This window comes from Mastigoproctus giganteus, chromosome 5 (assembly GCF_048544385.1).
Source record: "Mastigoproctus giganteus isolate SK-2022 chromosome 5, ASM4854438v1, whole genome shotgun sequence".
Lineage (NCBI taxonomy): Eukaryota > Metazoa > Arthropoda > Arachnida > Uropygi > Thelyphonidae > Mastigoproctus > Mastigoproctus giganteus.
This window is the reverse complement of record NC_143579.1, coordinates 26,756,093-26,783,599: the sequence shown is the minus strand read 5'-3', so window position 1 is coordinate 26,783,599 and position 27,507 is coordinate 26,756,093. Positions and strand designations below refer to the sequence as shown.

Here is a 27,507-nt window from a genome sequence, read left to right as displayed (position 1 = left end):
TTCTTCTCTTTCTTGGTGATTACCCTCTCTCTCTCTCTCTCTCTCTCTCTCTCTCAGGATTTCCTTTTTGTCTGATGCAGCATAAGCCTTAGGTTTTTTTACACCATGTAGCTAATAATAATAATAATGTGTGCAGATTGTTATTGGGTGAACAAACGAACAAATAATCAACTATACAGCGGTGTAGAATATACTACCCACATCCGATCCTTGACCAATTTTGAATTTAATACCTAAATTCAAATTTTAATTTACTAACGTGAGATTTGATAAAATAAACTGGGAAGTTGTTGTCATATAATTTGTAATGCTTATTAAACAGTATTTTAACACAACATATTTTGGCAACTCTGACGATTTGTGCTATCAATATATTTTTATAGATTTTAACAAAGGTATTCGAGTTCCAGTGTATTAGATAAGATACCCTGAAGCGAAAAACTTCAGAATATCTTATCTGAAGATATTTACCTTTTATCATACAGATTAATAATGTTGGGCTTAGAATTATCTATTAGTGATAATGAGGTCTAGAAATTTGGCATTGTTTCCATTATTTTCTTTATTAAATTTGAGATATATAAATTTTGATATAGTTTTTGAGGGTGTGTTCAAAATTGCTAGAATACACATATGTTGTTGTTATTTTAGTAGGATTTAGGTTTGGGAGTGTCAGGGACTAAGGCCATATTGCTTCGTGTGTACTGTCTGTAAATTGCATGTGTTCTGAGGTCCATTTTCTGTTTTCTGGTCGAAAAACCCGAGTTCCGGGAGAAAAAACCATGCTACCTTCACCTGAGACTAACTAATCAGCCACTTTGTGAAAAAGGCTCATAAAAATCCTCACGTCATCGACCGGAGGGAATTTTCATCACATCCCCAACTAATATTCCGGATGTGATGAAGCTTACTGGTTATTCGGATGGATCTCTTTCGAAGTAAACCCCCTGAAGTCGATGATATATATAATCGGATTCCAACGCGTCTGCGACTTCTGGGAATATTTCTAATGGGCTTCTTTTGGAACAACTAATAGTTCCTGGGTTGCGTTCTAAATAATTTTCCTCAGTTGTCCCAAATCTGTAACCTTTCGCGAGGACCTTAAACTGGGGAAACAAAAAATTATTATATTAGGGTCACCCGGTAATCTCTTACATATACCCATTTATATATTATGTATGTGAATTGTGTGTGTTCTCTGCTCGATTTGCCTGTTTTGCTGGACGAAAAAACCCCAGTTTCTAGGGGGGGGGGAAACCTTACTACCTACGCTTGAGATCGACTAACTCAGCGACGGAGCGAAAAAAGCCCATTAAAGTTCCTCGCCTCATCGACGGGATTCGAACCTGGGCCTTTTCCACCCGGTATGGAGAGGAGGTGACGATACCACTGTGCTAAACGCGCAGACAGCCAGTTCCTAACAAGTCCCTCTCGTCCAACTGCACTTACTTCCACTCTTTCTAAAGTAATGGAGAAATCCATTAATCGCCAACTCTCCTAAACTGTCAAGAAACCTTCCATCTGATCAGTTATCGCCTATATGTATTCCGTCAGTGTCGACCCACTGGTGATATATTGGCTTATGTTACCCATCTATGGACAAATTCAATAGAAACGGCTGCTGAAACTCCAACAGCTGCTCTCAAGCTCTTGACATTCCAAAGGCTTTTGATTGTGTTTGGCATAAAGGTTGACCAAATAAGCTTCCATATTATTAAAAATAAATACATTTCCAACAAATGATTCGAAAAGTATTAAAACTGTGATAATTATATCTTGCTGATAAAGAATAGAAAGGAATAAGTAGGAAATAATAATGCTAGAAAAGACAAGAACAGTTTTAAAACTCGTGAATAATTTAAGGATATTAAAAAATCATAAAGTGTGCAGACCGTTATTAAGTGGAAAAACCAACAAATATACAACTATACAGCGGTGCAGAATATACTAACTACATCCAATCCTTGACCAATTTTGAATTTAATAGAATCCGTATTTGCAATTGGATATCCAGTTTACTCTCTGACTGTTCACTGCCGGTGATGGTAGACGGCTCTCTGTCTTCTAATTTCTCCACTGATGCTGGTGTTCCGCAAGGTTCAGTTCTTTCTCCCATCCTTTTCCTCTTGTATATTAATGACTTTCTTTGATTGATTGGAAATCATATCTATAGTTTTACTGATGATAGAACATTGCATTCCACTCTCCACTTTGAGAAACCTTCCCCTGCAAAAACAGCTTCAACTTCTCCAATATCCACTACCAGTTCCTTAAATGCTGATTTCAAGCATTTCTCCATAAGGTGTGCAGATTGTGCCCAGTGGGGCAAAGATAACTTAGTTGATTTCAATCCGTCTAAAACTCAGTCCTGTCTTATATCTCACAATACGATTCTTCTGCTCCTATGTATATCTTCGATGTCACTCAGATTTCTAGTCAAAATCGCATATCTATATTAGGATTGCCCTGACTTCAAATCTCCCTTGGCATAAACACGTAACAAATATTGCTTCCTATGCATCTAAAAAACTGGATTTTCTCTTTCGCTCTTGGCATTAATTTTCTTCAAAATAGCTGCTCACTCCGTACAAATTTAAAATCTGCCCTACCACTGAATATTCTTCCCATATCTGTGGCGGCGGCCCCAAAACCTCTCTCTCAGGCTTTTAGATTCCATTCAAACGAGGGTCGTTAGGTTAATTAATGACCCATTTTTAACACAGTCTCTCCATTCTTTGTCTCATAGATGTTCTGTTTCTGCTGCATGCCATTTTTCTATAGATACTTCTGTGGGCACTGTTCTTAACTGGCTTCTATAATTCCTGCTTTCTCTTTCAAACCGGTCCGAATACGTACTGCAACCAGTCTGCATCCGTTTATTGTCCACCTTTAAACTCAGAGAACCAACTTTTCTTCTTCCTCATTTATTCCTTCAACTTCCTTTTTCTGGAACAACCTCCCTTCATACTTCTTTCCAGACAATTAAAATCTACACAAATTTAAGTCTAATGTCAAGAAGTATCTTCTTTCGTATTCTCAACCTTCCATGCAGGTACTAAGTACTACAAATTCTAATACCTCTCGTGCTTGGGGGTTTCGTAAAAAAAAAAATATATATATATATATATATTTCCCCCCATCCACCTTAACAAGTGAAGTTTCTTCGTACTAGTTCGATTTTCCAGAACATTATTTTATTATTTTTTTATTTTTATTTTGAAAGGGAAGAAATCATATTGGAAAATACCCACATTTAGAGATAAACCTATTCGGCGTCTGCGCTTTGGCTTTCTGTTAGTACGTAACTGTTGCCATGGTAACTGCGCTCTTTCACCTGCTGCAGCGAATTCCATTCAGTCTGCCAGTTCAGTTCCAATATCTTCAAGACGAAAACACAGTACGACAGTAGAAAATCTTTATCTCCACAAAAGCAGTTTTGATTTTTTGGATTGTATATATATCCAAATTTCGTTCATTGTCTTCATACTAAACAGGTGTCGAAAATATCCAACAGCATCAAATCAATAGGGTCTACACGTCAATCTACTAGTCATCGTCACCATATGGTTGGATGACATAGAATAACAGCAATAATGGCGGTATGTAGAAAATTACTTATGTGTTCCCTCCTAATAGTCACTCAGTTAGAATCTCTGAAAGCTCGCTCTATAAGCTATTCTTCACCGAACTTTCTTGGGGATACTGATTTTTTTGAAGGAATTCGTGAATTACTGGCAGAACATCAACTAAGAGAGGTGAGTCTTTTAAAATATCAATTCAACAAACAATTCTTTTATGCCACGCTAGTCGAAATTTATAATAGAAACCTTTTACAAATTTCGAAACATACCTTTTACAAATTTTACAAATTTGTTTTTTAATTGTAAAAGAAACCTTAACCAAAGATCAGAATATCTGACTAATAATTAAAACCAAAAATTAAGCTGAAATACTGAAACCATTTGAGCAGATGTACGCTAGAAATTAAATTCAACATCAAAGAAATCAAGAAGACGAACTGCAGAAACAAGCTTCAATAAAACTTCTGTGGATGAATCGCTAGAATTAAGACAAAGTATGCTTAAAAGGAATGTTTTCAAAAATAACTAACTGCAGTTTTCTTTGAAAAATTTTATATCTGGATTATTATTATTATAGGATTTATTTTGAAAGAAGCTCTTAGTCAATAAATCTTTAGGGTCTTCTTTGAAATTAATACTGTGTAAAATTATTTTCCATTAAAAAAAAAAAAAATCGGGTTTTGTGCACGGGTGCTGTCATGGAGAAGCAAAACCCGATGACCCAACTTTCCTCATTTTTCTTTCCGATTTCCAGCTTTTACCTTTGGCATAAGGCTGGCATAATATTCCCGTGTTATTTTGGTTTTAGGCTCAAGGTAATCAGTTAAAAACGATCCTTTTGTGTCCCAGAAAATTGAGGCCAACACTCTTCCAGCTGGTGGGCTCGAAACTTTTTCGGGATTGGAGAGCCTTTGTGCTTCCACTGCATGCTTTCTAATTAGGATTCAGAATAATAAAAATGTAGTCGAGTGTCATCATCAGTCAACAAATGGGATAAAAATTTATCTGGATTAACAGGAATTAATTTTAAATTCTCTATTGATAACTCCACCCTCTGATGTTTATGAATGGAAAGGTTTCTGGGAACCCATCTTGAACAAACTTAGGACATTCCTTAATGTCCATGTTAAAATTTTTCCATGGGAAATGTTAAGTGCTTTTACAAGTTCAGACTCTCTAAGGTTTCTGTTTTCTAAACATCTTTCTTTAACGATAGCACTTTTTTTTTTTTTTTTTCAGAATTGATTGCTTCAGATGGCGCCAATCTACATTGGATCATTCTCGACTGACTTTGTCATCTTCTGAACGCTGCCGAACATCTTTTCAACAGTAGAACAACTGGGTGATACTTCCCCAAACTTTCATTCTTTCATGGATTCTTTAGGATTTCTTCCCTCTTTGGTCCACAATTTGATCACTGAACAATGCTTGATTCACCGGATTCATCTTCCACTAGCCAAAAAAACATGAGGGAGAAATATAGAAAAATCGAATATTTTCAAAAGTCGATGTGAAGCTATATTTTATGACACATTATATATACAGGGTGTCTCAAAAATATTGGTACAAACGTTTAGGGGAGATAGGTAACATCTAAAGGAATGTGAATCGCATAGGAACCCATAACTGGAAACGTCACCGTAAGTCGGTAGACGGTGCTGTTTATCAGTTCGCGAGAGGGAAAATTTCTGGTTTACTCATTGAAACAGTAGGCGCCTCCGTAGCCAGGTGGGAAGGAGCAGCAGTGCGTAGCACACGCTTCTTGATTAGACCAGGGTTCGAGCCCGTCAACACCAAATACGGAGGATGCGGAAAGGTCAGGGAATGACCACCGCATATTCCCGGAGCAATATGGCCTTAGTTGCTAATGCTCCTAAACAAACCAAATAACAATAACAATAACATTGAAACAGTAGTCGCCGCACGAAGAGCATGCATCGATATACGAACTGTGAGCTGGCAGACATGCACCTAGTGTATGGATTAGCAGAGGGCAATGGACGAGCCGCTCAACGAATTTATGGAGACCGCTTCCCAGACAGACATGTACCGGACCACCGTTTGTTTGCACGTGTGCATCAAAATTTGTGCGATTATGGATCATTTAGAGGTAACAGGAGTAGTGCGGACAGACCACGTTCGACGCGAACTCCGACCATGGAAAAAAGTGTGTTGAATGCCTTCCAGAATAATCCAGACACGTGTCGTTGCCTCTGCCTTAGGAGTGTCTCGTTGCAGTGTCCAGCGTGTCTGGCACGACGATTCCTTACACCCCTTTCATATCCAAAGGATTCAGTTACGGCTCCTCCAAGATCATCCTGCACGTGTGGCTTTTGCCCAGTGGTTTCTCCAAGGAAGTGTTAAAGACTTGAATTTTCCAGCCTATGTTTTGTTCACGGATGAGGCTTATTCAATCAGCACAATGCTCATGTGTGGGCTCACGACAACCGCACGGTGTGTGCCCCCATGCGGCACAACATCGCTTCCTAATAAATGTGTGGGCAGGTATGGTCGGTGACTGCTTAGTCTGCCCATACCTGTTACCATCCCGCATGAACTCCGCTAAATATCGGATCTTTCTGGAACAAGTTCTACCAGGGTTACTTGACGATGTTCCAGCAAATGTGAGACGCAACATTTGGTTTCAACATGACGGGGCGCCTGTCCATTATGGAAGGTGTGTTCGTGACCATTTGAACAGGCGTTTGGGCGTCGATGGATTGGCCGTGGTGGACCCGTTGGCTGGCCCCCACGCTCACCTGATTTATCGAGACTTGATTTCTTTCTGTGGGGGGAGGGGGCTCAAATCTATCGTGTATGAATCGCCTCGGCGGATAGGGGAAACGCTCACCTGATTTATCGAGCCTTGATTTCTTTCTGTGGGGGGGGGGACTCAAATCTATCGTGTATGAATCGCCTGTGGAGACGGAAATGGATCTCGTGGCGAGACTCGTCTGCGCTGCTGCTACTGTCAAAGAAACTCCAGGTGGGTTCGACCGTGTCCGCCAATCCATGCTGCGTCGGTGTCACGCATGCATCGCGTTTCATGGTGGAACCTTCGAGCATCTGTTGTAACATCATGAAATGCATCCATCTTGTACTCCATTGTTAATATTATGCCAAATAAATGTTTGTCACTAATTACTGTCTTGTGTAATTTCTGCTTCTTGTGCTTCTGCTGCTACTTTCCCGTGACGTTTCCGGTTATGGGTTCCTATGCGATTCATCAGACATCGTCATGTCTGACGACTACTGCTCCCACCACCTTGCACAGTAGTCGTCAGACATGACGGGTCCATGTCGTTTTCGCCAAATTCTGAGCCTTCCATCAACATGATGCACCAGGGACTTCGACTTGTTAGACCAAGCAACTATTTTCCAATCCTCGATAGTCCAGTGCTGGTGTTGCTCTGCCCACAGGAGGCGTGCTCTCTTGTTCTTCATTGATAACAAAGGTACGCGATGTGGCCGTCGGCTGTTGTAGCCCATTCACGACAAAGTGCGACTAGTGGCCGTTGTGATATTTTGTTCTGCACACCAAGGTTATATTCTGACTTGATGTGCGACATTGTGGCCCGTCTGTATGCTTGCACAATTCTAGCCATCCTCCTCTGACTTCTCTCATCAACAAGCGATTTTTCTTCCACAGTAGTGCCGTTCCGTTGAGAGGATGTTTTCTGTTCGTTGCACCATTCTTGAATTGCCTTTTAAACTGTGGTGCGTGAAAAGTTCAGGAGAACTGCAGTTTCAGAGATGCTTTGTCCAGCACGTCTTGCACCTGCTACCATGCCACGTTCGAAGTCCGTTAGATCACTTCTTTTCCCCATTCTTGCTACGGTTTGTGCTGGTACTAGAAAGGTTGTTCTGCTGCATTTATATCAACAACTGTGGTCATGTGACTTGCAACGTTGTGGGGCAAACCATTTGTGTGCACATCAGGGCTGTACCTAATAAAGTGGCAACACAGTCTATAATACTGTATAATATTTTAAATATGCATGAAATGGGCACACTGGCTTTCTGATCTATAATGTAATACTTAAATCCCTGCGTGAACATCCTATGGTGGTGTAACAAATATTTGGGCATCTCATCGCATATTAGCTAATGCTTTTCTCATGATGATCGTCCAATGAGTGTTTCCAGTTGCTCAATGAGTCCTAACTACTTTGGTATCTTAGTTTCGCCGCAAGCCTTGCGTGCATTACGTTTTCCCTCCCAATGGTTTAGGTTTTGCAGTTGTTTTGTTTTTGGACCAAATCAACTAAGGCTACACTGCGTTGGTGTATTGTGTCTGCGAATTTTCATGTATGAAACAGTATGATATGGTCCGTCTACTTGCTGGATGAAAACACTCGACTTTTGTGAGGGGCTTGAAAAAAGGCCATAAAAATTCATTCCGTTTTGACGGAATTCGAACCTGGGCGTTGTCCTTTGCACCACATGGTGCAGAATGCCAACAATTATAAACCCAATGCTGTCCACAATGGTGAAATTAGGTCACTAGTTGCTGGTTTTTTTTGTTTTTTTTTATAGAGCGGTCAGATTTATAAAAATTCGACAACGATCTAATAGGTACTCCTGACACCAAACCCACCAAAGACATATGAAGCAAGATGGCTAATACCATATATCTCTGTACGCCTCGATAATCTGGTCTGTTTTTCCCCTCCACCCCTTCGAAATGTAGCTTAAGAAACTCCACAATATTGAATACTGGCAATTAATAGGATGCATGGAAACAATATGCTATCTCTAGATCTGATATAAACTCAACATACACGGAAGTAACCGAATGGAAGCAATTTTAGTTGCACGTAACATCCTTACCCTCGCACAACTAATTGCAGGCTGAACTGGATGCTCCCAAGGTGTGGGGACAATCTATCCGAACGCCTTGAGTGGCTGGCAGAAATCATTATGACCTACGATTACCCTACGAAGCAACATCGAAAACCTGAGCAGCTTCAAATAAAGCTTCCCGGCAGCAAACTCAATATGAATTATAAATAGCCTGGGAACTGATCTGGACATGTCTTGCGACAGCAGACATTACAGGATGCATGCCAAGCGAGGGGTAACTTACTCATAGAACTTAAGCTACATGATTGCCACACAAGGCCGATCGAGTCATAGATTCTTCGAACGGGTTTGACTCATATCTGACTGATGGAGAGATCGAATAATTGCATTTCCACATCCATTTTAAATTGCCCCAACACCAGAAATGTCCTGTAGGTTGCAACCATAACGACAACCTGGAATCAGGGCCGGATTTAAACTTGTTGTGGCCCTAAGCTATAACATGTATGAGGCCTTCACAGGTTCACTGTGACAATATTAAAAAAAGATTTTTTAAGGTTGAGGGAGGCCCCTTGTAACATGAGACCCTAAGCTGTATCTTGTTTAGCTTATGCGTAAATCCGGCCCTGCCTGGAATGAATCTCCATCTTGTAACACTGTGCCGAAATGTGAGATAAACTGATTACCAACCCCAGTGAGCATGACTGATTTAAATAACTATTAATTTCATGTACGTAGTAATAATACTAACTTTAAAGAAATCTAAATCTTTACAGGAAGGTAGTATTGTGCTTTGTGGTTTAATTTTGCTTTCATGCCTTTTTTATTTTCATTGTTTTTGTTTTTGGTTGTCTTTTAATTGTGGGCTTTTCTTATCTTTATGGCTGTATCTAAGGGCAGAACTAATTGAACTCCGTGATAAACAGAATAATAATTATAATATAATTTCTAAATAAGTATATGTGGTATCACGATAGCATATTATTCATATTATTATCCATCAGTTCCTCGAATATTATCCACCACCAGTTCTTCTAATGCTAGTCTCTAGGTAATCTCCAATGGGACAGAAATAACTCAATCCTCCTAAAGCTCAGTCCTGTCGTATTCTCACAAAAAAAATAATAAAATAATAATAATTATAAAATAAAGAGCGCCTGCTACTCCTATGCTCATCTTCGATGGCACTCAGATTTCTAGACAAGATTACATATCTGTACGAGAATTCTCTCTTGGAATTAAGCCCAGCAAAAATACTGCTTCATCTGTATGCTACATAAAAAAAGGGTATTCTTTTTCGAGTTACTTTTCTTCTAAACAACTAATCACTCTAAAAATCCCAGATCCATCATATCGTGTAATATTGTTCCCATATCTGTGTGGTGTCCCAAAAACTTCTCTCAAGCTAATGGCCTCTATTTGAAAGAGGGCAATCAGGTTAATGAGCCGTCTCTTATAAAGTCTCTCCACTCTCTGTCTTAAAGATATTCTGTTTCTGCTGCATGCCTTTTCTATAGATACTCCCATGGGGCACACTGTTCTTCTGAACTGGCATCTGTAATTCCCCAGCTCTATTCAAAACCAGTGAGAACACGTGCCGCATCCCTTCACTGCCCAACTTCAATCTCACAGAACCACCTTTTTCTCTTCCTCATTTACCCTTTCTGATTCTGCTTAAGTACTGTAGCTTTTTAATACTTTTTGTGTTTGGTTTTCGTAAAAGCCAAAAATGCAGGACCCTGTTCTCTTTAAAAACAATAATATATTTATTGTTTTTAAATAATATATTTATTGTTTTTAAATAATATATTTATTGTATTTATTTGAAGATCTTTGAAGATCATAATCTCACCCCTGGACAGCAAGGTGCTAGCGGGGTTTAGATTAGTTACAAGTCAGTAATTACAATAATGATTATAAGACTCAAGAGATATATAATTATTGTATAACAATAATAAAATAGGAGATTTATGAAGTTATGTGAATAAATAAAATAAAAATTAATGTATAACAACAAGAGTAAATTATATCAAATTAATTATATAAAAATGAACAGAAATGGATCAATGGGATTAGCAGGAAAATGTCTCAGGTCCATTTTGAACTTCATTATAAAAAGTGACCATTGGCAAAATCCCAGGTAGAAAACAGCACATCCGGAATTGGCCCTCTCTGCTGCCGACTACGTGAGGTTTCTGGTTTGTAGAGCTAATCAGACCAATTTCCGCATACGCTCATGTTGCGTCAGAATTGAACTACGGAGAAGGTTTCAGCCAGGATTTGTTTTCTGTATTTACTGAGGTCAAGTTCAAGGATGTTTCAGAAATTGATGGTATTGGAAGGGAACATGTATGAATTTCATGTTAGGTTTTGAAGTGCATTCCTTTAGATGGTAAAGTTATAATTTTGGTTTCTTCTCCTCTTCCCGCTGCGCAGAATGTTGTCAATGTCGAGGGCATTCAAAATGTGTATACAACTGACTAAGGATTATAATACGATGAGGTGTTTCCTTGGTGCGATGTTCAGGTTTGAGAATAGTACCGCCTTGGAGATTGTGAAGGGCTTCCTTGTGGCCAAGTTCAACCCTCGCAAGTACCGGTATTCTAATCCAAGATGGCGTTTCAGGTAGGAAGGAGGAGGGCAGATGACCAAATCACTCATGCGTACATAATGAGTGGGACGATACATCTCTGAACATACTAAACGATTAGACTTGCATTACAAAAACCGGTAAGCTCTTGCCGAATAGCCCACATGGCAGAAAAGTACATACTTTTCTTTCTTTCGTTAGGAGCTCGCGCACTTGTGCTCCTCGGGATTATATATTTGGGCTGAGAATAGCTGGGAGATCTTGCACTCTACATGTGATCTGAAAAGATGTATATGATGGGTGTTTCGTTCTTATTTTTTTTAGCTGTTTTTTAAACCGAGTTGGTCCCTGATCATGGCTTGAACAGCTGTGGGGGATATAGTGAAAAGGTCAATTCTAGTAACAAAGACTTTCGTTGACCGAGATACAGATTTTAGAATTGAATTACCAGCAGTTTCATGGATGAAGTTGCTGACAACCAACTTCCGCGAGAAAGGGAGGGGTATCTATTAGGGTAATGTTTCTTGTTCATCCCTAAAACGTGGTGTCATACTAGGAATCTTGCCATCACTACCAGAGAGCCGTTGCAGATGAATAATGTTATTTTTTCTCCTATCCTGGATGTGTTCACAATTGCGTATATCTTTTGGTTCTACTGTCTACTTGGAACTTCTTTCAATCTGCATATGGGAACCATCAATCTATATGTTCCATTACTGTTCTTTGTGATTGAAAGTAATACTGTTGTATGTTCACTGCAGCTGTTTTGCTGTGAATAGCTTGATTTGGGTTGTTTGGATTTTTTATAGTTTAGTTCTGAACTTCTCACAGCCATTTTAGTTGGTCTTCTGGTGTCCTAATGCATTATTTCTCCTTGCAGAGCTGGTAACTGGAGTGTGGCCTGGTTCGGTCTATTTAGCTGAGAGGGTATGACCGCTCTGTCACCACTTAATAATGAATCTGGAGTTTTTCTTTGATCAATTTTTTTTTTTTTTTTTTTTTTTTTGATAAATTCAAAGTAGTCAGAATTTCTTAGCATTTCTTCTAGAGGACTGACTTCCAGAGCAGGTCTGTTCTTTTTAATCGATACCTTAGATTGCTGCGGTGGCGTCTCGCCAGGGCCTAGGCGCTGAAGAGCCGAGATCTGACGTTTGAGTAGCCACATCCCTTTTGTGTATGACTTCATTTTCTTTAGTTGGTGCGTTATTAGCTATCTCAAGAGTGCTGGCTATTCTGTTAATACTTTATAGAACTATCTTAAAGCCATTTGTTTCCTGCCCTTCTCTATGCGATGTTATGTCCTCAATATTCTCGAGACGTTGTACCTAGTTTCCCAGTTTTTTCTCCTTGACCGATATATTTATTTAAATAATTTATCTTGCTAAGACAAGTGAAATGGAATTCCGAATTAATTTTTTTATTTTTATGTCCCTGTTTTTGAGGTTTTGGGTTCCGGGTTCAAAGATAGCAACAGACAGTTGGCTACGATCCCCTACTGCTCCGAGCATCTTTAATTCTTATAGGTAGTAGATGACTTTCATCAACCGGTGAAATACCACCACTTTGCTTATTGGAGGCTTGAAGTGGTGAAACCCATGTTTAGTCTCTAGAGCAAAGTTTCCGGCATCCCCCTCCCCCCATACTTCTCCTTCAACCCATGCACGGTACTAAGTACTATAGGTTTTGATACCTTTCGTGTTTGGGGTTTTCATAAAAAAAAAAAAAAATTCTGGTATGCAGTCCAGAAACAGTAATTGTACCATCAGTGTTATTTCGTATATTCTTAGCTTTTCAAAGCGTTTTCTTCATTGTGGTTTTCCAGCACGGTAAATCGAAAGTGCCAGTGGCGCAGGTAGTAGGCGTGAATTCCTAGAAACTGAGTTTAGTTGGTTGAACACCCGCGGCACGATTTGTCCTAACACTTAAACCTTTTAATTGTCCAGTCCGCATTCCTTTCGTGCACAGGTGGAGGATTTAGATTTCTTCATGACCAAATGGAAATTTTCAGACACTTAATCATAAGCCCTAAGGATACTTGCTGGGGTATGTCTGTGCTTAGCTGGAACGAAATAGGAATTTGACGCGGGAGGGAATTGATTAGATTATCCCGACTGCAGAGTCGAAACTTAACACTTTGACCTTGGAAATCTATTGTTCCTGAATTCTGGCTACCAGCACTAAATATTAAAATAAATAATGAAGTTGAAATCAGTTGAAAAAAAAATCGAACATTGCGTGACTTCAGAAACCTTTTATTTGCGGAATTCAGATTGTAAACCAGAACACTTCACAGAAACTTCATGGACAAAACAGACTCATTAATAAGTTAAACACCCACGACATGGTCTACATTTCTTTCCATTTAGTCCCACTATTGTTAATTGTAATCTTTAGATTCTTTCTTCCCTGTAAAAAATAAATTTAAAATATATTTATTTATGCTCTACTTTATTAACATCAAGATTGAAACTTTTCACTCTTGTAGACTGGTGTCTCCAGTCGTCATACGCTAAACATTGATTTCATGTGTGTTATGTTTAAATTTTTTTTTATTTTTATGCGTTGGCATTTTAAGATCTTTCCCCTCTCACCACATTACCATCATAATAAAAAGAAAAGAGCGGCGACAGTCTTACAAAAATTTACCATTTGCTAGCTTAGATTAACGCATTACCAGTTTGATAGTTTGGTTGATGCTAAGTAAGAATTACTATAAAATTTCTGCTCAACTTATACACTATTAACCTTGTGAAACCAAATGTGGTTTTGCTCTTGTACACTGATATGTTATCTAACTAAAACTGCTTACATTTCAATCAGTTGCTTACGTACCACTCAGATTACATAAGTAAGTAATATAGAGAGGTATAATCCTTGAATGATATAAGCATTTTAGCAGGAACTCCCCCCCCTCCAAACCACATGAGATAAATCGACCCTTTTGACCTGTTCATTCAATATATAAATACAAAATTAAAATTATTAAAATTAATAATTTTCATTTACTCAGCGAGGTTTAAAGATACAGTAGTATACAAACATATTGTGCCTATTATTTCTAATGATACTTTATCCATGTAGCATAATAGTAATATACGAGGGCGAATTCATAGAGTGAACCTTCGATTTTACGATCACCCATTTTACGTTTTCCGCGATTTTAGTTTTTTATATCGATTCCAAATAAAATGTTAGGTCAGTGTTAAATTTTTTCTTAAAATTTCCTTTTTACTTTTAGTTCAGATAAAAATTCCTTAGAAACTATGTTCATTTATGCTTTGAATCTTATATTTTTGGTTACATTTTCTATCCTCAATTTTGCAACAGTTGCCTTTTTTAATCCTTAATTTTAGAGGTTAAAATGGTGACAAAATGGTTTTTGTACTGGTAGAACTATAAATTATCTGATAATTCTGTAGTAATATTTTTATAATTATTCTATTACATAAGAGCCATATTTTGAAAGGTGTATTGATTGTTTATCGTATCTTTCGTATCATAACACGAATTAGATTAATCTGAGTGTGCCATAGCACAAGTACTGGTATAGCATGAGTAGTGTGGCCTGACCATTGCCATAGCATAGGCAATGTTAGACTACATCTTGAGTACCGCATATAGGTCTGGAGGCCTCATTTCAGGATGGATGTGGAGCTGCTGGAACGAGTACAGAGAAGGGTAACCACATTGGTGAGGAGAAAAGGGGTGCTCTTACCAAAAAAGGTTTTAATTCCGCGAATTGCAGTGTCTGAAGACTAGGCACCTGCGAGGTTGATCTAATTGAGGTGTTTAAGGCTTTGATTGGATTGAGCAAGCCCAATGCTGATGGGATTCTTTTTCTTGATGAGACTACACACATGAGGGGCACAAATTCAAATTGAGGAAGGACTGTTGCAGAATAGATGTGCGGAAGTTTTCTTTTAGCGAGCGGGTGGTTTATTGCTGGAACAAAAACTTCCATCTTTTGTTGTGAAAGTTGATAGCTTAAATAAATTCAAGGAAGAACTAGACGAAGTATTGGAGGGAATGAATAGGTGAATAGGGAAGTGTCTCTCTTTTTTTTTTTTTTTTTTTTTTTTTGGCTGATGCTGTATAAGCTTGCTGTCTGGCATCATTTGCCACTGCTAAATGTCTCCAGTAAAAAGGGGACCTGTTGTGACGAATATTTATTTTCCTTATTATTTAAATATTTATAATTATAAACGAAACATTAATTTAACAATAATTTTAGTTTTAAAATAATATTCAAACGGAAAAGATGTAAGATATATCGCGAACTTTCCAATATGTGCTACAGAAACAGGAATAGTCAGGATGTAGAAATAAAGGTCACCTTGCACAGCCAAAGGCTGCATTGTGAGTAACATTCAGAAGGGTTTGAGTTCCTATATCTTACCACCCACACTCTGAAATCAATTGATCTTCCAGTTAGTTATTGAAATACAAATGCATTTGTATTATTTGGCTTTTTTAGATTTTCTTTTTTTCTTCTTTTATGTTTGACTGAAAAGTGTAATTGATATTCTTGAAAGAACATTTTCTTTTAAAGGTTCAATTGGAAAAGAAGTCTTTCGGAGTATCCAACATGCTTTGTAATAATGCTCGCTTTGTTAATGATCGCCGGGATCTATTCATGTTTTTTTTTTAATATCATTATTTTCGATTTTTTATTAACCATCATACAAAGCAAGGACTCTGAAACAAGCAATACAGTAAAGTACATAAACAGTTAAAAATGAAAGTAATATAAATCTATTACAATAAAAAAATGTGCCGTACAAATGTACAAAACACGCAATAGTTTTGAATGCCTATTTTTTGATATATTTGACTAGCAATGGCTAGTTTGATGTCATTAAACAGTTGTTGTTATTGGTGCATCAGCGACTTTGGTCATATTACCCTGTATATACTGAATTATGTTTGGAAATTGTGTTCTGTGGACGATTTGGCTATTTGTCTGGAAGAAAACCCCGAGTTTCCTGAAGAAAATTATATACCCCTTGCCTGAGAGCAGCTAACTCAGCCATTTTGGGAAAAAATACCAATAAAAATTCTTGGCGCATTAAAACCTGTGCCTTTTCCACCCTGCGTGGAGAAGACCGTGCTTGTATGCACTATACTACCCACAAGGGGTTGTGGGGGGGATATTTTGTTTTTTTTTCTTTTCATTATTATTATTATCTCCGTTTGATTTTATACATTTAACTCAGTGAGTGCCCTCACACCTACAAGACCCCACTCTTTGCCACCTGACTGCTATGCTCTGCAAATATCACAGAAGATACTCAAGCTCTTGAGGGTAGTTTCCATTGATTCACCTTAATCAGAGACCAGGACTCTCTCCCCTAATTGCGGGAGAGCAAGCTCTTAACTAGGCAAGCAAGGCGCGTGTTGATTAGACTAACAGGACTCAAGTGAAACAAAACATGAAATTTATTACATACACATATACAATATTATATACAATTTAATAAAAGAAAACATACAATCCTAATATACAAAGTTGACTCAGAGATACCTTGCATAATCATTCTAATTTAATTTCCATTCACTAGATAATCTGAGTTTACCATTATATGAAAACACCTGATTCATTCTTCTTGCTCTAACTCTTAACACTTATACATTCACTATACTTATTTCATTACTCCTGGATACAATTCCGTTTCTTATATTAACAATCAAATATACTACTTTCATCATTATGCTCTGTGTTCTCACCACTCTGTTACAATATGCTTGTAGACCAGTCTTAACTTTCCTAAAGTCTCTACTTGTCAATAGTCATTCAGATAAACCAACAATCTTCATCAATAAAACATTACATCCAGAGTTTCTCATATAACTTACTTGTCTATAACTTTAAAACATATTCAGAATCTTTCTTAGTAAGTTTGCTACCCTTCCTAACACATTATATCTGTTATATCAATCTCATCTACTATTCATTCCTTAATTTCCCTTCCATTATACACTAACCCCTTTTAACACAATAAACTCTGTTAGTATTTCTATTTCAGAGATAAAGTTTCCTTTTCTTTACTTTCTAGCACTACCCACTTTTCGTTAATTATTATACTATTTCACTAACAGGTTAACTTAGAGTACTTAATATATCGCTCACCTATTTCTATCCTTTTCTTTCCTTTCCAGGGAGGTTTCAGGCTACCATCTTAGGCTATCTTCTATGGCTCTCCTTCATCTGCTTTCGCTTGAATCAGCTTCACATAAATTTCCGGAACTCTTAGCTGCACGGGTCTGGCGTCCTTTCTCCTGTTTGAATGCGCAACTCCTCCTTTACTAAAGATCATTCTGATGCATCTTGCTCCAAGAGGTCGTTACCTTTCCTGGCACACTTAACTGTGTTTCATAACCCCGTTTTCTTATCATCCTTGGCCTTCCCGTTACTTCTACTCTTAACTATTTTCCCTATTACTGTCTAGGCCCCTTTTTATCACTCCCTACATTTCTGCACTGCCCGACTTACTTTATTTTTTTCTTCTCCGTCTTTTACTTCCCCCCCCCCCCCAAACTCCTTCTTTTTTCTTTTTTCCGAGAGACGACCCCTTTCCTTCCTGCGTTCTCTCTTTTTGTTCCCCTGAACTCCATACCGCCCCTTTTTACTGGCTCGCCTCCGTTCGGGACTTCAACCAATCTTCCCCTTTCTATTTAAATTTACATTCCGTTTCATTCGCTAATATCATTTTCCCATGCTGTCCCTTTAGCGCGCGATCCAACCTCCTTTTTGAATATCTTTACTTTCTTCCCAGGCTGTATGCCCCTTTGATGTCGACCGGCCACCTCCACAACCACTAAATTTCCAACTCACAACTTGCCTTCTAAAGAATACGAAACTTTCCATCACAGACAGCCAGACGCCAGCCTTAATTCGAAACCTAACATTGGAGGTGCACCTACTTCCTGTTTAGTCTGACGGTGTAACCGATCAAAGGAAACGCTTCGACTAATCCGGTCTCCCGTCCTATTGTTTGCTCCCAAGCAACCCCTTTCACGCCTATTCACAAATTACCCCCGCTACCTATTCCTGCTGTCCTTGTTTGTTTTTGTGTATATTGGGAGCTGCCATTTATCCATCTGCTACTAGTTATTCTCACGCTTACCCCATCCCTTCATTAAATTTTCTCCTGATTTAATCTCACCATGCAAAAAACCCACTATCTTTATTTTATTAAATTTGTAACATTTTTCATCTTTCAATATCACCACATCTAACGTTTTTTTTCTAATTAATCTCTTAGTTTGCAAAGGACAACCCAGCTATCTCATTTAAATTAACTTGTAAGATCTTATATCTTACAGGGTCATTAAAGAATAAGACAATGAAGATTTTTACGGTTAGTTATGCACCCTAGAAGGAAAATTCTGTAAGCAAGATGAATGGGCTTGTTGTGTAAAAAATATTATAAAACTAGCAATTTTGTTACAGTGTAGCATGAGCTCAAAGTGAGTTTTATTCGAAGAAAGAGTCAATAAAACATTTTTCCAAGAAGTTTGGGGCAAGCTCGCAGACATTAAATGCGATTTTTTATTTCCCGAAGGAACGTTTTTATGATTGGCTTATTTCTAATCGATATTGTGAACGATATGAGATTCAATGGTTTTGACTACTGTACTCATCATACCTGTGATTATTTCCTCTACGGATTTCGAAAGGACAATATCTACAGGAATAATCCAACTGCCCTTGAAAGGCAAAATCACAGCTGTTCTGGAGAGCATCGCTGAAGAAACACTACCTGCAGTTTCAGTAAAGTTCAGTTGGAATCTGCATGTGTTCTGTTGGTTATAGAGTTTTCAGGATCATCAACAACTTAGGCATATTGCGCAGTTAATATGTCTGTAAATTGCGTGTGTTCTGGAGTCGGTTTGCTCGATGAAAACCGAGTTTCTGGGAGGGAAAAAATATAACTATAAAAAAAAAAATAAAAAATATATATATATATATACTGCCCTCGCCTGAGACCAATTAACCCAGCCACGCTGTGAAAAAGCGCCCATAAAAACTCTTCGCGTCATTGGTGAGATTCGAACTCAGATCTTTTCCACGCGGTGTGGGGATCATAGTGACTATACCAGTTGTGCTACCCACGAGGACCTTCATGCGGTCTTGGGTGCACTAGGGATCACTTGCTGCATATGTTTTTGCTTGGATAATGAATCCTATGTCTTACGTGTTTAATAATACCAAACTCACCAATGCCAGCGAAATACATCAACAAATGTGTCCAATTAGAACTGTTGCACCTTTTCTTGATGAACCAGTAGGTATCGTTATCAGAATCTATGGAATGATGAGAAGTAGAGTTTCCAAGGCCCGGACTGCCCTGGGCATATGTACTCTTGCTTTTTTCGCTCGTCTTTATGGAAACCAATTAATGCACTTTTATAATCTTTTAACTAATTATTAAAATAATTATTCAATAATATGAATGATACAGGAAAGTTACATTAAATTAAATTCAGATTATGACTTAATTTCATTTGTTTTTAATATAATATAATCCTCATGCGAACCAATAAAGATTTATTATCCGAAATAAATTACATTTATTTTCTTTAAGCAATACCAAACAAATACACATAGGATGACCAAAATAATTAGTTCAGGTGCCTAAAAAATTCACCAGCGTCACTCCTCCAGTTCGGGGTCAGACTCAGATCAAGAACGCAGGTTTTCTTGATCTTGGCCTGATCCTAAAGCTTAAGCGTACGAGGTAAAGTTATATTAACTTTATTTCGTATGCGGATATCAATACTACCTCACTAAAAGTACTGCAACAGCCCTCCGTTTGAGTGAATGGTACAAAGTATTTCCAAAGAAGGAACAGGTTTTAAAACTATACAGGTTTTAATCGTCGAATGCAGTCTGTCATCACATGCGACACACGTATGAACCTCACAGAATCAATCACAGTCGTTTTTGTGCTGTTACTTCCTTGTGTAGACAAGGGAAAAGATGGAAGAACAAAGATGATGGTGTAGGTATGCACAAACGTCAGATAGAGCAAAAAATACTGATGGATAGAAATCGTTGGTCCTTGATAAAAGTTGTTAAATCAAAAACAGCGACGTCCTTAGAGAGCGTACATCTACAGATGTACACAAGATTATTCTTTACTGCATCTTTGGTCAGTAGGGAGTTATGCAGACTGGGTTTACATGGTAAAGCTGCAGCCCATAAGCCCACATCACACCAATGAACACCAAACTGCGTTTACGCTGGTGCCCAGTCCATCGTTCTTGGACCTTAAGAGCGTGGAAACAGGTTCCAGAGAGCAGCTTCTCATTGTTTGGATGCTAACAGTTGGCTGTAGTTCCGAACAAAGAAACAAATGTGGAAAGGATATTTTAAAGAAGTTTAACAGGTGGAAATGATGCAATGTCGAGACCAGGCATTTCTGATTGTGTCAAGATGCTTGATAAAGGATGAATGAGAGATAAATAGAGTAATTATTGCCCTCTCTTCAGATTATTGAAAAAACATATTCTTGCACGTTATACTTCTGTATATGAACAGAACCATTTTCATATGTTGTTACTTTTCTTTACCCCCACCACGACTGTATCCATCCTTGGACAGATGTTACAGGATAGTTGGGTTGCCTATCGACTTCGAAAGAGAACGAAAATGTGAGAAACTTTAAAACGTTAATTATTTTGGATGTTTGAGAGTCAAAATGAAGAAAACGTCTTTAAATGACGTTTTAAAGGATGACAGTGATTGGAAAGAACACGTGTTCTGCTCAATTGAAAGGGAGATTACTTTGAAGGTGACTTCAAAACATTATATAAATTTGCAATAAAATAAATTTAAACAAAATTTTAAATTGATTTTATCCTGGAAATTTATTTTCATGAAGATCTGTTGTCCGAACATCAACGATCTTCCTATTGTGGAATGTGTGGTAATTCGTAAAACTTGTAAAATCTTTCGGAGGTGGGAAATATCATCATTTGTTATTAAGTTAAATGATATTTGCGTGAATCCTGTGTGATCTTATTGTTCTAATATAAAAAAATTCTGGATGTTAGAAAAAAAATTTTAATAATACTTGCTGTAATAGTCGTCAAGAGGGAAACCTATAATGATTATACACTGCATTTGAAATTTATATTATTGCTGAATTTGATTGCTAAGGCAAACAAATTGATTACTATTTATTATCCACGTTTGTAGCAAACTTCATATCCATTTTTTATTTTTATCCATATTTATAGCAAACTCCTCTAAGGGAGTATTATCCTTCTCAAGACCTCAGGTCTCAAATGACAATTGCTGAAGACCAAGGATGGCCTAAAGATCCCTTACTTACCAGTCTTGGACAAGTACCTGGAATTGCAGTTGACCAGCAAGGACAACTGCACATTTTTCATCGCGGTGACAGAATATGGGATTTCAAGTATACAAGCATTTCATAATTATTTATATTTTAAGAGAATAAAATATCATTAGAAGTCAGTCGCTAGTTTTCATATTTTTGATTTTTCTAATTCTACAGTACAACATGTAGAATTGATTGGACTTTATCTAACAATTATCATTGCAAATATTTATGTTATTAGTATGCTAAGAAAAGGTATTAATAATTAACTGATATATACGTAGCACTGAAATAACTAATTCTGTTATCGGGCCTTACAACGCTGTTGTCCTCTCGGGTAGCACCGTGGATATAACCCTCTTGAAAAGGCCTGAGTTCGAATTCCATCAATGACCCGAGAAAATATTCTGGGCGATTTAGTAGATCCTAGGCGAGGGTTGTATGGTGTTTGATTCTGGAAACTCGGATTTTTCGTCCAGCAATTAGAAAACCGACCGAATATTTACCCCAAGGGCTCACATCTGGTGAGTATAGGTTTGCACACCCAGGGTCCTGAGCTGGATATCATTATTCTTCTCTTTCTTGGTGATTCTCTTCTACTTCTGTCTGTCTGTCTTTAGGTAACTGAGAATTTTTTTTTTTTTGGCTAGTGCAGCAGAAGGCTCAGGCTTCCTTGCACCATATAGCTAATAGAAATAATAATAATGGGCACGATGGCCCAGTGGTTATGACACTGGACTACCAGCCTGATGGACCTGGGTTCGAATCCCGCCTTGGTGGAAGCGAGCGGGGCTCTATTACGATGGGAGACCGATATAATAATCTTATTAAATGATGATAATAATAATAATAATAATAAAAAATCGCGAAAGTTAATCCATTGGACTTACCTTCTCCAAGGTCGGAGCGAAGGCTGGTGCGGATGGTGGCGCCATCTGGTGTCACTCGCAAGAACTAAAAATAAAAAATAAAAACCCACTGGACATAAGCTGAAGCTAAACAAGTCCACCTCCTTAGATGGATGCTGTCGTAGAGAAATCTTATTCATACTGCATCGAGGGTGGTGCACGATAAAGTCACTCGCGTTCAGGCCTTAGGCAGAGGGGCCGGTTCGAAAAGTTGGAGACAGTCTCCCAAGCAAGACAGTGGAGCAAGTGGCGCTGTCCCCTGTAAGGCTACCACAAGAGAAGGGCAAGACCATCCAGTCCCACCAACTGGAAGTGCTTCCTCCGCAACTGCGCCAGTGACCACCCAGGAAGGAAGAAAACGCCAACTCATGAAGTGGCGCATTGAAATGAATACATACATCATGTGAAAAAACTATGAAATAACCAGGCTAGAGACCATTATGACAATGTACAGGTCGCGCTACATATCAAGTGGTTGGAACGATTCCCGGATATTCAGGTCATCGAACAGCGATTAGAGGACCAAAAAAGGACCATCGTCACGAAAAACCTAATAGCTTTTGCCATCTCGGAAAAAATCAAGCAGGATGTGAGCGATCAACTACAAAGCACAAAGAATATGGTCAATATGGAACCAGAGGAGGAAGAGCAAGAAGAAATACAACCCAGAGTAACTGAAGTGGAGAGAGACGAAGTCATGATATCCAGAATGGAAGACGAGTGGAAAAAGGCCTTAACAAAATTCGAAGGAATGGATTCCACAAGAACTCACGTGATATCTAAGCGAAATAAAATCCTGTGGAGAGTACAGACCACCTCAATCGTTATGCCACATTACCTTGACAACAATGGTCAACGCTGGAGGCTATCCACACAGCCGTATGCTAATAGGAGTAACGGAAAAGAAACGAGAGATCGCCAGCAGAAGAACCGAAAACAGAAGGAACCGCCAGCTTGGGAAAGAAGACTTCAGCAGAAGATAGAAGAATTAAGAGTCAAGATAGGTCAGTAACCCAGTACCTACAGGGTAATAGAAGTAAGAAATTGATTGGAAAGGTGAAGAGCATTCTCAAGATAGACAACGTCCACAGCAAACATGACACCAGAAATCAGAGAATAGTAGAATACTTGGACACACTGAAGCAGAACCTCCTCGCACTAGCAAGAGACTACACCGATACAAAGAGAGCTCCCAGAGGAAAATAAACAACCGAATCGTCGATGAGGACCAATGAGCGATGAGGAGCCTTCTACAGGAAACTGGGTGAAGATGAAAAAGCAGGAAACGGACCACCCGAGAAGAAGACGATCGAGCAGTTCTGGGGGAAATATCTGGAGCAGTGAAGTAAGACACAACAGCAGAGCACCCTGGATAGAAGTATAACGGAAGAAATCCAAGGGCATACAAGAAATGAGAGAGTGGGAGATTCGAGAAGAAGAAGTAAAACAGTCGATCAGGAACATCCACAACTGGCGAACCCCAGGAATTGATAACATCCACAACTACTGGTACAAGAAGCTCACCTGCACACACACAAGCACCTAGCAGAGCAGTTCACTCGAATGATAAGGCACCCGGAGACAATCCCGAAGTTTCTTACTGAAGGAGTCACATATAAGAAACCTAAAGACAAAGATACAAGAAACCTGGCGAAATACAGGCCAATCACCTGTCACCCAACGATGTACAAGATCCTGACCAGCTGCATAATCAAGAAGATATCAGACTACTTAGAGAGTCAGGACATAATGGCCGAACAGCAGAAAGGATGCAAGCGGAGAAGCAAAGGATGCAAGGAGCAATTAACCATAGTTGCCGCAGTTATGGAGCAAGCCTACAAGAAGCACCGCAACCTATACACGGCCTACATCGATTACCTCAAGGACTTCGACTCCGTACCTCATAGCTGGCTAGTAGAAACCCTGAAGATCTACAAGGTCAATCCAATAGTGACAAACTTCCTAAGAGCAACAATGGCGAAATGGAGTACCACCATTAAGATCGAGAACATCACAACCAGGCCAATCCCCATTAGAAGAGGAATCTTTCAGGGAGATGCGCTGAGCCCACTGTGGTTCTGTCTAGCACTCAACCCGCTGTTCACCATGCTTAACTGCAGCAAGTATTGTTATAACCTCAAAGAAGGAAGAACGAACCTGTACACCCTCACCCACCTGATGTTCATGGATGACATCAAGCTCTATGCGGCAACCGAGAAGCAACTCCAGCAACCACTCCGGATCACCAAAGAATTCAGCAAGGACAACAGGATGGAATTTGGTCTAGACAAATATATGACCGACACACTGCACCATGGAAAATTAGTCGGCCGAAACTACCAGCTGCTGACTGGTAAAGAGATCGAAGCTATGACAGAAGGAAAGGCCTACAAATACTTGAGGATGATGCAGGCTCAGCAGTTACAGCACATGGAAATTAAGGCCTGCCTGACCAAAAAATACCATCAGAGACTCAGAAGCCTGCTGAAAGCAAAATTGAACGGAGGAAACACAGTTTAAGCCATAAACACCTATGCAGAACTAACATACTCCTTTGGGGTCATAGGTTGGACTAACACCGAGCTAGAGGCTATCATGCGAAAGACAAAGACAATGATGACCAAGAGCCGCCAACACCACCCGAAGTCAGCATTGGAGGGACTAACAATAGCTCGAAAAGAGGGGGAGGAAGGGGCCTGATAGACTTGATAGAGCAACTGAAAACAGCGATAGTTAACCTGAAGGACTACTTCGAGAACCAGACAGCGCCATTCCACCAGGCCATAAGGAAGATAGATAAGTGGTATACCTCACTCAACCTAAGCAAGAAGCCCACTCCAGCCCAGACGGCACAAGAAACGAAGCTAGAAAGGTGGGCAAAGAAGACACTCCATGGCAGACACCACACTGAACTCCATCAAGATCACATCGATAACATTGCTTCCAATGCACGGCTCCCAAGTGGGAAGCTCTTCCCTGAGACTGAAGGATTCATGCTGGCCATCCAAGACCAGGTAATCAACACCAGAAACTATAAAAAATACATCGCAAAGGAGCCCGGAATGTCAGATGACACATGTCGACGATGTCACCTGGCCTCAGAAACGATCCAACACATCACCGCGGGGATGCAAGGTGATCACCCAGACTGAGTACACTCATAGATATGACCACGTTGCCAGAATAACACATCAGAAGCTAGCGAGGAAATACCAGTTGACCAAAGAAAGTGTACCATATTACAAGTACGAACCCCAGGCAGTAGTAGAGACCCCAACCCACAATCTGTACTGGCACCGCGCCATAATAACGGATAAGACCATCCCTCACAACAGACAGAACATAGCCCTTGTGAACAAGATGGAAAAGGCTACCTACCTCATTGATAAAGCGGTGCCCAACACTAGCAATGTCCAGAAAACCCATGAGGAAAAATTAGGAAGTTAGGAAGTACACTAACCTGAGACATGAGGTCAAGGAGATGTGTCATATGCAAGAAGTATCGACCATCCCGATCATCGTGTCAACCGCCGGTATGGTGCCAAAGACCCTACATAACAGTCTAGCAGCAATAGGTCTCCCAGAGAACACCAACAAGGAACTCCAGAGAGTCACAATCCTGAACACCTGAAGGAAATCAGAGAGTTCTTCGACCAACAGTAACACCAGACATTACAACCACCCTGTGTACTTGGTAGCAGTACCCGTCACGGAGTGGAATCTCCCAATCAGAGAGAAATAATATAAGAGAAACAACAACAATAATAATAATATATGCAGTTACAGTCACAATATACTGACGCCTCATAGCTTTAGTTACATTGGCTCTTAACACACATCTAATTCATAAAATTGTTTCAGGGACTGACGATGAAGCCTGTATGCTTCAATTATAGAAATGTTTTCTCCCCATCTTTGGCCCGATGACAGAATTCCAAAATAAACTTTTAATTTTTGATCTGTGACATACCAGCAAATTAATAATACGTGGCAAAGTGTGTTCTTCAAATTTAAATTAATTAAAAATAATATTCTAGCCAACCAATATCCTTTTAAAATTATATCAATAAATTAATCAATAATTTCCTTTATTTTATTATTAATTAATAATCGTTTAAATTAACTGTAACTTTTATTCTGTGAATATTTCTTGACGAACCTGTGACATACCAAAATATCATTTTGATAATACATCGTTTTATAATAATAAACGATATTTTCCTTTATAATTTCCTTTATTTTATTATTAATTAATAATCGTTTAAATTAACTGTAACTTTTATTCTGTGAATATTTCTTGACGAACCTGTGACATACCAAAATATCATTTTGATAATACATCGTTTTATAATAATAAACGATATTTGGAAATATCGTTTATTATTATAAAATTTAAGATGCATAAGTATTTGGAAAAGCTAATGCATCGGGTAAAGGACATTATGGAGTCTTAATTAATTAATATAATTTATAAGAAAACACTTAAAGTGAAAATAAATGGTTTATTTTTGTATTGATACAAAGACACCGTTCCTACTCAATACAAACATAATGTTTGTAAGATTTACTAAACTGCATGTAATGTCTACGTTTCTGGATTAATTGTGCGATCCCGTCATCAGGCTAATAAGGGGAATTATTGGTCTGCTGAAAGGATCGTACCTGAAATAATATTTACAGTAAATTGGGATATTTCGAAAATTAAAATTGCTGCGTGCTTTTATTATAGGAGCAACAGATGTGCAATTAAATGTTTGTTTTATAAACAGCTTGAATAAAACGGCTATATTTATTTTATATGATTATATTATATCTTATTTTTTTTTCATTTTCCTTTAGCACGTTTGATGATAACTACATATTCGCACATAAGAAAGCCGGGCCTATCAAAAATAATACAGTATACATCGTAGACCCTACAAATGGAACTGTCATCAGTGGATGGGGAAAAAACAGGTTTGTTTTGAAGTTAAAATTCAACTGAATTACTCTCTTTCAGTTTTATTCTTTGTGAAATAAAGACAATTAAAATATTATGGACAGGGCCGTGCAAATGGAGGGTGCACTGGATGAGCCGTACCAGGCCACCAAGGGAAGTCCCAATTCAGGGAGTCAAAAAAGTCTCAAGATAAATAAACGAGGCCCATTAACCCGCTTTGCATCCGAGCCCCCCCCCTAAGTATTTTTGCACGACTCTGATTATGGAGGGTATTTCTTAAATTTTATTGACCAGAAATGTCAGATACTATGCCTGGCATTAGAGCATGGTCTACGAAGCG

At 38.7% G+C, this 27,507-nt stretch overlaps 1 protein-coding gene across 1 annotated transcript in view; it reads left to right on the top strand.

The window, feature by feature from the left end:
- Positions 1 to 3,330: 3,330 nt before the first annotated feature.
- Positions 3,331 to 27,507, top strand: part of LOC150085257 (peptidyl-alpha-hydroxyglycine alpha-amidating lyase 2-like) — a 40,319-nt gene continuing 16,142 nt past the window's right edge. Inside the window, exons 1-3 of the mRNA XM_090373118.1 lie at positions 3,331 to 3,755; positions 21,217 to 21,398; positions 27,068 to 27,184. Coding sequence (XP_090229244.1) covers positions 3,594 to 3,755; positions 21,217 to 21,398; positions 27,068 to 27,184 — 461 coding nt within the window. The 5' untranslated portion in view covers positions 3,331 to 3,593. The remainder of the gene's footprint in view (positions 3,756 to 21,216; positions 21,399 to 27,067; positions 27,185 to 27,507) is intronic.